Source organism: Corylus avellana, chromosome ca6, assembly GCF_901000735.1.
Source record: "Corylus avellana chromosome ca6, CavTom2PMs-1.0".
NCBI lineage: Eukaryota > Viridiplantae > Streptophyta > Magnoliopsida > Fagales > Betulaceae > Corylus > Corylus avellana.
This window is the reverse complement of record NC_081546.1, coordinates 11,697,329-11,709,037: the sequence shown is the minus strand read 5'-3', so window position 1 is coordinate 11,709,037 and position 11,709 is coordinate 11,697,329. Positions and strand designations below refer to the sequence as shown.

At 36.7% G+C, this 11,709-nt stretch overlaps 1 protein-coding gene across 1 annotated transcript; it reads left to right on the top strand.

Moving 5' to 3' along the window:
• Positions 1-9,618: 9,618 nt before the first annotated feature.
• On the top strand, positions 9,619-10,189 carry LOC132185183 (kinesin-like protein KIN-14I). Its single transcript, XM_059598988.1, has 3 exons — positions 9,619-9,747; positions 9,843-9,986; positions 10,172-10,189. Exons 1-3 carry the CDS (start codon positions 9,619-9,621, stop codon positions 10,187-10,189), a joined length of 291 nt encoding a protein of 96 aa, XP_059454971.1.
• The last annotated feature ends 1,520 nt before the right edge of the window (positions 10,190-11,709 follow it).

The following is an 11,709-nucleotide window of genomic DNA, read 5'->3' as shown; positions in this document are numbered from 1 at the left end:
CTTCATTTTGTTGCCTATATACTCTTAACAATTTAGGGTCGGACAAAATTTAACCTATATACTCTTATACTCATCCATAGTGATTATATATGAAAACAAGTATTTGGCTAAAGCAACAAGTATTTGGCATATAAATCAGAAGGTTCTGCTTCGATCCTAAGCATGCGTCCATCAAAAAAATCAAATAATAAACTCAACAATAACTCAAAATTACCAATGAAATTAAATAGTAAGAGTATAAGTTCCACCCTTGAACGAACCAGCTAGCAATTAGGCCCCAATAGCCATAATAATGAAAATAGTTCATCCAAAACGTTTAACACGATCTACATTGACACTAGAAAATTCAAACAAAGTAATGCAAAATTGGTATTGATTTTTTTATTGTCAAGTATGGCTTTTATCTCACTTTAATGATATTGTACTACCAATAAGTCTATGAATTTTGGGTTAATAAGCTAATTAATAATACCACAAAATTTTAATTTTGAAAATTATTTGTCATTTCTCCTCCCCCAACCCCATCCCCAAAAAATCTCTTTTTATGTAGTTGTTGTTGTAGTAAATGCCATAGTGTGATCTTTGTCTATTCAATTGGTTGGAACAATTTTCAGTTGCTACCAACTGTTGTGTTCTTGCAAGTATCTTCTATCCGGCACTTGGAGTTCATTAATAAATGGTTTCCAGAAGCTCATATCTAAGCGGCCAGCCCTAGTTCTATCTCAGGCTTCTTCTTGAATATTTTTCAATGTACACACCCCTCGCCCTCGTGTAGGGGACCTGCCTGTGGAAATCTCACCATAAATTAATTTGCCAAGAAGTGGCTTGATTAGTGTCATTATGGTATTAGGGACTAATCACCTAGGATTTAAGATGCACTTCTCTTTTATATGGATCTCTTGGTCTGCTAACTGGGTTTAAGTATCTTGAGACTAGGTCCTTAGGGACTTGAAATTAATAGTGACCCTGTTTCAATAAGACAATTTTTATAGTGATGTCTTCCTCAAAGTTATGGTGCCTGAAAGAGTGAGAAACAGCGTACTTGACAATAAAATATGTTACTTACAATTTTTTTTCATAAGAAAACACAATAAAAATAAAATATTTGAGCCAATAATCTTAAGTTGCTAATGATAGGGTACACATACTTGACAATAAAATATGTGAGCCATAATCATTGAAGAGCTAAATAGTGGATAAGGGTACCAAAAATAACCTGACGCTCAAAAAGCTCAACCACAGCCAAGGTTGCCACTAATTCTGTTGCACCTATTTACATCTCTGACCCTAAGATACCAACTTAGAAATAGTTGAAAACAATCACATAAAAAACATAACAAAAGAAACACCCTTCCCTTACAAGTAACATGAAAACAAGTATTTGGCTCCAAATCCGACGCAAGATAATTTGTGGTACAGGTACGTGGATTAACGGTGACCAAATGTTGCAATCCGAGTCATGGATCACACACCAAATGAAGAGCAACAATGTAGGAAGAGAAGAGAGAAATTGATCATTCTTGAACAAAGTGTGTAGTATGCAAGACAAGCAATAAGAAAAATACACATCTAAAACTTTGTTTATTATCCCCATTCATAAAGGTCATTCATTTATGACACGACCTGCAAACCCAACACAAACTCAACATGGATTTAGCGAGTTATAATTAAAAAGTTTGACTCGTTTAATTAAATGTGTAAACTTAGCGTTAATCCGTATAGTCTTATACGCATACCTTAACACAACCCGAACTCGAAACACAAGAAGTTGCCACCCCTAACTATTCATGGCCAGGGTAATTAATAGTACTGTAAATTGGGGAGGATATATGAAAAATAAAATTTATGACATTACCTATAAATTAACATTCTAGAGCCATGTTGTATTATTTGATTAGTTTGATGTAACATATGGTTAATTATGTGTATGTATTCATATGCACGGGTGGGTGGGTGCACACACGGTCATGTATAGCCATGTCATTAATTGTTTACCTGTATAAATGTGGGGTTTGTAGAGATATGTGTTGATTGGAGTAAAGCATAAACTAACTTGTTTGTGGGATAGCTGATAGTGCGATCGATCGCACTCACTGCAAGTAAAAACCTCTCTGGTGGTGCGATCGATCGCACTACGTGCTGAAGCCCCTGATAGTGCGATCGATCGCACTCACTACAAGTAAAACCTCTCTGGTGGTGCGATCGATCGCACTACGTGCTGAAGCCCAGGCAGTGCGATCGATCGCACTCACTACAAGTAAAACCTCTCTGGTGGTGCGATCGATCGCACACGTGATTGTCTGAAAACTTGTATTCCCACTGCATCTCTCCCTTCTTCTCTTGTGGTTGCATTAAACCTCTCTTCTTCTCTTGTAACCTATTAAACCTAGCTTCTTCTCTTATTATTACTGGTTTATTAGTATTAAGTCTTATTCTTATATTAGGATTATGTTATTAATTTTCTAATTCACATCAACTTATATTATCAAAGTTGGTATAGTACATGATTGTATTGTCTTTTCCATTTAAGTTCAATAAGAAAGTAGCACAATAAACTTGAAGCAAGACAACATTCTATAATAAATATCAAAGCTAACAACAATGGTAAAAAATGTAAAACTGTCAATGAGCTAAACAAGTAAATAAATTACAAATAGAAATTTATTCTAAACTACTAACCCACTTCAAGAATATTTTGTTAGGTAACATGGCATTGAGTTAGCATCAATATTTGAGAACAGGCCTCCCATTTAATTCTATTAATTCTTAAGAATCTGATCTTTTAATTTCCTTATGTGCGTACATGTACGTAACGAATAACCTCTAATAGGGACATCAATATGGATAGAAGTTGGATGCGGGAAAGTACTCGATGTTTAGAGCGATTTCAAAAAGGTGTGGAAGAATTCATGGGAATGGCAGTTAAATCAGTTGATTCACGTGATATGACAAAGTGTCCATGCCGTGATTGTGCAAATCGATATTATTCTCATATTAGCGAGGTGAAGGGTCACTTGTATATGAATGGATTTACTCCGACGTACACTAGATGGATATTTCACTGGGAAGAAGATCATTTTAGGGAAAACACTTCTACAAACATGCACACACATACAAGTGAAATGATGGAGGAGGTTGATGCAGTTGAAGAATTGTTAGACGATGTATGTATGGGGACATTTGTTGATGCTAACATCGGAGAATCCTCTACTTCACAGGGCCCCACAACTGATGATCACGAACAAACAAGCTCCTTCTACCAATTTTGGGAAGATGGTTTACGAGAACTTTATCCAGGCTGCAAGAAATTTACACAAATTGCTTTTGTACTGAAGATGCTTCATATAAAGGCGTTCTGCAACATGAGTAACAAGGCGCTTGATATGATGATTGACTTGATAAAGATGGCCCTCCCAGATGGAGAGACATTGCCACGCTCGTATAGAGAAGCAATACAGTTTAGGCGACACGTGGGATTCGGTTACGATAAGATACACACATGCAAGAATGGTTGTGTGCTTTTTTGGAAAGAACATGCAGACAAAGTGGTATGCCCAAAGTGCAACAATTCAAGATGGATTGATGGCAAAGGCAAAAAAAGTAATATTCCTCAAAAGGTCTTATGGTATTTCCCAATAAAATCAAGGTTACAACGGTTGTTTATGACAAAAGAAATGGCCAAGGAAATGCGGTGGCACAAAGAAGGTCGAGAAGATGATGGCAATACTCTCAGACACCCTGCCGATTCTATTGTATGGAAAGAGTTTGATAAAAGACATGAGTGGTTTGCAAGTGATTCCCGTAATGTGCGGCTTGGTTTAGCAAGTGATGGTTTCAACCCATATGGTAATATGAGCACAACAACATATAGCATATGGGCAGTAATGTTAACGGTGTATAATCTCCCTCCGTGGATGTGTATGAAGAGTCCAAATTTAATGTTGTCCCTTATTATCCCCGGGCCTTCAGATCCCGGAAAGAATCTTGATGTATATTTGCGCCCATTGGTTGATGACTTGAAAGATTTATGGAATGAAGGCATACGCGTGTACGATGCATCAAAGAAAGAGACATTTCAATTGCATGCGACATTACTATGGACTATAAATGATTTTCCCGCATATGGAAAATTATCTGGGTGGTCTACAAATGGAAATCTTGCATGTCCAGTATGTAATAAGGATACATCGTTCAGGTATTTAAAGTATGGGCATAAGGTGTGCTTCATGTGTCATCGTCGGTGGCTTCCTCAAAAGCATCCATGGCGCAAAAGAGGAGATTTGTTCGATGGTACAGAGGAGCATAGATTGGAACCTGAAGAATTGTCTGCAAGTCAATTGTTGAAACAGCTAAGGGATGCTGAGGGTTTACAATTTCGAAAAACAAGCGGGAGAAAGAGAAAGTACACAGATGTTGTGTTGAATTGGAAGAAGAGAAGTATTTTCTTTGAGTTGCCTTACTGGCCAAGTTTGAAAGTACGTCACAATTTAGATGTAATGCATATTGAGAAGAACATATGTGAAAGTATCTTAGGTACATTGATGAATATTGATGGGAAGACCAAGGATACAGTCAAGGCACGAAGAGAATTACAGTTGATAGGTATACATAAAGAATTGCATGTGCAGCCAAATGGTGAAACTTATAGGATGCCACTTGCGAAGTACACCTTGACAAGAGATGAGAAGAAGAGTTTATGTGAGTGGTTAAAAGGTGTTAAATTTCCTGATGGGTATGCATCTAACATTGGTCGATGTGTGAACTAGCTTTCTGGTAAAATTTCGGGTATGAAAAGCCACGATTGTCATGTCTTCTTACAGCGCTTGCTTCCTGTTGCAATTCGAAATTTCTCTATGTCGAAAATACGAACAACATTGACCGAGTTGAGTACCTTTTTTACGCAGTTATGTGCACGGACGTTGAAAGTTGATATCCTGAAACAAATGAAAGTCGACATTGTAATAATTTTATGCAAAATGGAAAAAATATTTCCGCCAGCTTTTTTTGATGTTATGATCCATCTAGCACTTCATTTACCTCTGGAGGCCGAGCTTGCTGGTCCCGTACAAAACCGTTGGATGTATCCGTTCGAAAGAGAACTTGGAAGATATAAGAAGTGGACGCGTAACAAAGCGCGTCCAGAGGGGTCTATTGCCGAGTGTTACCTAGCTGAGGAGAGCTTGACCTTCTGTTCCAGGTATCTTCGGGGGATTGAGACAAGATGGAACCGTGAACGGAGAAATGTTGACGTTGATGTTGTAGAAATGAGCCAGCGCTTGGATGTGTTCTCCCAACGAGTTCGGCCGTTAGGAGCAGCTAAATTAGTAACACTGGATGCTAATGATTTTGGTAGGGCACGATGGTATGTGCTTACCAACTGTAACGAAACGGCCTCATATTTGGAGTAAGTTTAGTAATGGTCTTTGTGTTTTACCTGTTACGACATGTTATAATTGTAGCGTTGATGCTCATTTACGAATACGTTTATTTTTCATGCAGTGAACATTATAATATGATCAAAAGAGAAGGCGGCCGTGACATTGATAAAAAGCATGAGGCTAACTTTGAACGTTGGTTCCATAAACGCTTATACAATAGTGGGTGTACTGCAGAAAATGGCTCAAAACAATTATATGATCTTGCATGCGGGCCTGATCGTCATGTTAGATCGTATAGAGGTTGCATCGTGAATGGGGTTAGGTACCACACGAAAGAATGTGCAGAAACTCGCACTACCCAGAACAGTGGGGTTTCTGTTTCAGGTGAGGACGAAACCTCAATAACTGAGTATTATGGTGAGTTAAAAAATATTCTAGAGTTACGTTACCCTGGCCAAAATCTCGTGTACTTGTTTGAGTGCGATTGGTGGGACACTGGGAGTGCAACAGGAGTACAAATGGACAAAGGCTTCACGATTGTGAATACTTCTCGTACATGGTGTGAATCCGACCCGTTCATCTTAGCATGTCAAGCTTCGCAAGTGTTTTACTTGGATGATCCCAAATTGGGTGGTAATTGGAAAGTGGTGCAGAAGTGGATCAATAGAGACATCTATGATATTCCAACAGTACAAAAGGGAGATAATACAGAAGATGACGAAAGACTCAGTGATGACGTATACCAGGAAGGTGAATGTGTTGGGGGTAATATGGTCTTTGTTAATGAAGCAAATGTTGAAGCCTTTACTCTATTACGTAGAGATGATGCGACAATAGCAATTGATGAATTATATATTCAACTTGATGCAAGCATGTTTGCCAACGATAACTTGCCGGACGAGGACTATGATACAAACTTTGATGAGGAAGAGGAATTATGTAGTGACAACGATATAAACTCTGAACACGAAGAGGACTCTGAACACGAACAATCATCTTCAAGTAACAGTGATACAGATTCTGAATACGAATCTGATGATGATATGTGTTGAACATAAGCTCACATTTGGTGTAAGTACAAAGTGTATTAGCATATTTAATGAAGTTGATGCTCTCTCTCTCTCTCTCTCTCTCTCTCTCTATATATATATATATATATATACATGTATTGTGGTGTTTGTTTTTTTTTTTTACTAACATGATTATTGTATGTTTGTCAAAAATATTGAACATACTATATGGTTATAATTTGACTAATATAATTTTTTGGTTTTTGAGTTGTTTGCAGATTGATCATAACAATGACAACAACAGGACGTAAACGTGTTCCAGCAGCACGAGGCCGAGGCCAAGGTTAAGGTCGGGGCCTTATTGACGAGCATGAGAGTCCGACTCCCAATTCTGGGTTTGGTGATACAGATATGCAAATGGCGCCCTCGCCCCCCCTCCTCCTCGAGTCAGTGGATATGCATCCTTCGCACGAGTTTAATAATCATATTCACTCAGTGGCAGGATTAGATTCACAAGGAGTCGCCCCTACTGCATCTTGTAAGTTCATGAATTATATGTTTATGAAATGTTATTTTTGTATTATTTTGGTTTGTTATAGACATTTGACAATATTGCCATGTTTTGCGTAACAGCTACCACGTCTGTCAGAAGTGTAAAGGGTAAGGCCAAGTGTAAGAAGTTGAGTGAGCACGTACTTAAGAATTGTCCCTTAGTGCTAAACATCCCAAATAGACACCGGGCACTTGTAGGCGATAATGCATCATGGTTTGCAAGCAAGATTGAGGAGATTATTCGTAACATGTGCGAACTCCATCACGGTGAATGGAAAAAGGTCCTAGTTGATGAAAGAGCAAGTTATTATTTCATGTTCAGGTATGAATATCAATATAATGTTTAAGAATATGTTTCGTATCAAAAAATAATGTGACACATTTTTTACCATTGTTTTCTTATCTATTATGTATCAGTCAAACTTCACACTGAATATGGGACGATACGAGCATGTCAAAGCTGTTGAAAATAAATTGGGTCGTGCATATGCTAGGATTTGTTCGAACTTGTATAGGGACCACTACAAAAAATATTTTGAAGGCATTGATAAAGACGATGATGAAGGGATTGCCAAGGCTAAGGCTATTGGGAGGGAAAATGTGCCAGTAGTATGGTCCTGAACAGTGGAACCTAATATGTGACTCATTTGATGACGATAAATGGAAGGTAAATATATATTATTATACTGATTAGAAAATTCAGATTGAAATAATTTGCATGCACTTGAAGACATTTTATGAATAATTGTGTTTTTTTTTCTCCAAATTTTATAGAAAAAGTCTGAACGAAATATAAAAAACAGAAGCAAATTGGAAACAAAGCACACAGCTGGGACTTGTTCATTTGTTAACGTCATTTACAAAAAAGTAAGTATCTCTTTTTTATAATTTAATTAAACTAACATTATTTAGTGTAAACTTTGATTATATGTATTATGTGTAGGAACAAGAAACAAAAGTGAAGCCCAATCCTGTTGAACTATATGAGGCTACCCATACAAGAAAAAAGGATAAAGAGTTTGTGAACGACAAATGCAAAAGTCTATATGTAAGTAAATGTTTACGCTCCGATCATTAAGTTGATTAGTGAAGTACATGAATAGTAAACTTGCATGAAGTATATATTAAACTAAGGCCAACTATGACTTGTGCAGCTTCAAATGCAAGAATTAACAACCAGTGAGGCCTTAGAGGGAGGCAGTGTGGAAGGGACAAGTGTCGAGGACCGAATGCAAGAAATAGTCACACAAGTGTTAGGGGGCCGACGATCTGGTTACGTTAGAGGAATGGGATGCGGTCTTATTCCTACCCCTTTAAGTACTTCATCTCAAGCGTTCACCCACTTCGACAACCATGACGAGTGTAGGAAAAGACAAGAAGATACTCAAAGCGACCTTCAACAGACTAGAATCGAACTTCATCAGTATAGGGAGAATTTGCAAGCCAACGTTGAGGAAACCAACAAATTGAAAGCCATTGTTGAGTTCTTAATGTCACGTATTGGAGGGTTAGTGAAACTATACCTATGCATTAATTTTACAAAAACACACATACTAAGTAATCGTTAAAAAGCTTATTGATCATTATATGAAATTCTATTCTTCTTAGGTCTGGAGGGAGCTTGCTTGGAGGTGCATCAAGTGAAGCCAACAATTGAGGGAGCTTTGGAATAACCATTTATTTAGGATGTACTTTTTGATACCATCTATTTGAGATATATTTTTTAATACTATGTATTTGGATAGTTGTTGGTACTTTCTATTTGCTATTGTGTATTTGAGTATTTGTTGATCGTGATCTGTTTGGTAATGTATATTTGTTGGTACTTTTCATTTGGTTTATATTATGTTAAGATATTCGCAAAATTTTTGGTTCAAGAACTTTTGAGTTAGTAAATCTCCCTTGACATGTTTATCAAGGTTAAAGAACTTTGAGTAAACAATGCAAGGGAGTAATAATATCTTTCTAAATTTTATTTTTAAGTGTATGCAGGATGATAAGAGTACAAGAAAGTTAAACCACCCAAGCAGGTTCTCACTTTAATATGTTTCATGAACAAACACATTTTTAGTATCTGTTTCTCTATCATGTTGGGTTTCATTCTCATTGTCTTTGATATTATATATTGGTTCATTGTAGTAGATTACTCAAATTGCTTATGAGGATGAATTGGCAAGGAAGAAGATGCAGATAAGTACTTTATTTTGGGTTTTGGAATTTTCCTGGCCATAGATTGTAAAACATATATTTAATAGTTTTCTCCCTTGGCAGGTTTGGTTCATGGGGCAGTTCTCACATATTTTTGATGATTTTGATGAGGTTAGTCATTTTGAGTTATGTTGCTTGTGAGCATTTAGATTAGTTTGAAGATTGTTGTCTGATGTGGTGAAGTAGTGTTAATGCATAGTAGTCTTCTCTAAAAGGTGTTAAACTGTTAAACTTTGCCAATATTTGTGGTTTTCGGCTTGTGTTTCCAATGATAGGTGTTGTTTTGTAGTTTTAAGCCATTATTCATGATATGTTTGCCCTTTATATTATCATTTTCATAATTATAGGATAAAGAGGTATAAGATGTGTTAGTTGTGGTGAATGACTGGGAGAGAGTGGTTGATGGGTTTGTTTTGTTTTGGTGATTGATAGCGTCGAGAAGGAACGAAGCGGCGGGGTGGCTGAGGAAGATGGTGGGAGTAGCGGGGGCGAAGGATTTGCCGGCGGAGCCGTCGGAGCAGGAGTTCAGGCTGGGATTGAGAAGTGGGATCATTCTCTGCAATGTGCTCAACAAGGTTTACTCTGGAGCTGTGCCCAAGGTTAGCCTTTTCCTCATCCTTATCTTCATTAAATTCTGTGTCTTTTTTGTTTTTTCAATTTGGGATGTTTAAGCAGTAGTTTGATTTCTTTTTAGGTGGTGGAAAGTCCATGTGATTCTGCTCTGGTTCTTGATGGGGCTGCATTGTCCGCATTTCAGTACTTTGAGAATGTGAGGAATTTCCTGGTGGCTGTGCAGGAAATGGGAATTCCTACGTTTGAGGCGTCTGATCTGGAACAAGTATGTATTCAGGGATCAGGATTCTCAAAGAATTAGGGACTTTAGTATCTCTGTTTTTTATTAAAATAGAAATTTCTGTTACTTTTAACCCATTTTTCACATACATCAGATGCTGAGGATAGAACATATATGGTTTACGGATAGAAATTTGTATAGTAATTCAAAATAAATTTGTTAAATTTCAGGGAGGGAAATCTGGTTGAATCTGTGCTAAGTAAGGTTGTGGAGGAGTTTGAGCATTGCATTTCAAGCCAATTTGAGCTGGTATGTTAGCTTTGGTTATCCAAAACAATCATTTTTATTTCATTATTTTTCAGCAGAAGGAAACAATTTGGGCAGAGAGATCCTCTTTCAATATGGATTAGGTGATCAAATATGCTTTGACATTCAACTTAGGACTAGGAATTGATGCACATTCCAAATCAATAAACATGTTCTCTTGGATCCTAAACAAGTTTTTTTTTCCTCTACTTTTCCTATAACTTAATTAATACCTATCTTATTCGTTATTTGTTCATTTAGTTGTAACCATTATTCTTCTTTGTTGTGCTTTGACTCTCTATGTCTTGGTTTGGTTACACTTGTTAACCAAGTTTAATAAACCTTTGTTGGTCAGTTTTTATGGAGGGTAGAATGTAGTGTGGGCCTTTTATGAAATTTTGAAGTATCTGATAGGATCTTCAAAATGATGGCCTCTAGCTTGTATTGGACACAGTCAATCTTTGTGGCAATAGAAAGGATAATTTCAGATAGGATAGAACAACAAAATATATAGGATCATCAATTGAGCCTCTTGTTTGCATGAGAATGTATTTATGTGGGCAAACATAATTTGTTATTGAGGTCCATAAACCAACCCAGTATACAGAGATTAAGGCTTAGTTGAGTTGACTTTAAAGCTTCAAAGTGTGGATATTTTTTTTTTTAATATTTTGGCTGCTGTATTTTATGCACAGAAAAGGAAATATTCTGATAAGTTAGGACCTCAATGGAGCAAGGAGGAGCTTGAGCATTTTATGAAACCTATCGGAAATATGGAAAAGACTGGAAGAAGGTATGCCTTTATTTGACGTTGTGTTTTATTTACTCTTTTGGGATTTACTTAATTAGCCATAATTGGTTGTCTTTCATTATATAAGCAGCTTCTAATTTTTGTGGTGTAACTTGATATCTAATTTGGTTATACATACATATGCAAACATTTTTCATGCTTTCTCCCTGTAATACTGTTTACAATAAAATTTTCTGTTCTAATGAGACAATTTATAACGTGCTCCAGTTTTGTTTTTGGTCTCTTTTCTATTATTGACTTCTGTGCATATCCAGGTGGCTGCTGTAGTACATAACAGATCCGTTGAGATGGTGGAGGCTCTCTACATTACAAACCGGGTTAGTAGCATCCATTACTGTTAGATTGATTTATAACTAGAATCCGTAAAAAACAAAGCTTTCTATAATTTAGGAGTATTATGGGTAATTATACCAACAGTTGTGTATGTGACTACCTTTTCCTTTCCTTGCATAAGCAGTGAATATTCTTCATTTCATGCAAGCCATTTTTTAAAATTAAACACTATTTTCACCTTTCTTGTATAATCTATTGCACTTTCTTTTAATATAATTGATTTGCATGAACTAATGATCAGGGTATGACCTGGTTTAATATTTCTTTTGTTTTTTTCTTAATACTTGTCACTGCTTTGTCTTGAACGCATTTTTATAG

Excerpts from the sequence above, each read along its gene's own strand:
- LOC132185183 (XM_059598988.1), top strand. The coding sequence starts at position 9,619 with ATGGTGGGAGTAGCGGGGGCGAAGGATTTGCCGGCGGAGCCGTCGGAG. Across the intron at positions 9,748-9,842 it reads ACTCTGGAGCTGTGCCCAAG|GTGGTGGAAAGTCCATGTGA; the intron begins GTTAGCCTTTTC and ends ATTTCTTTTTAG.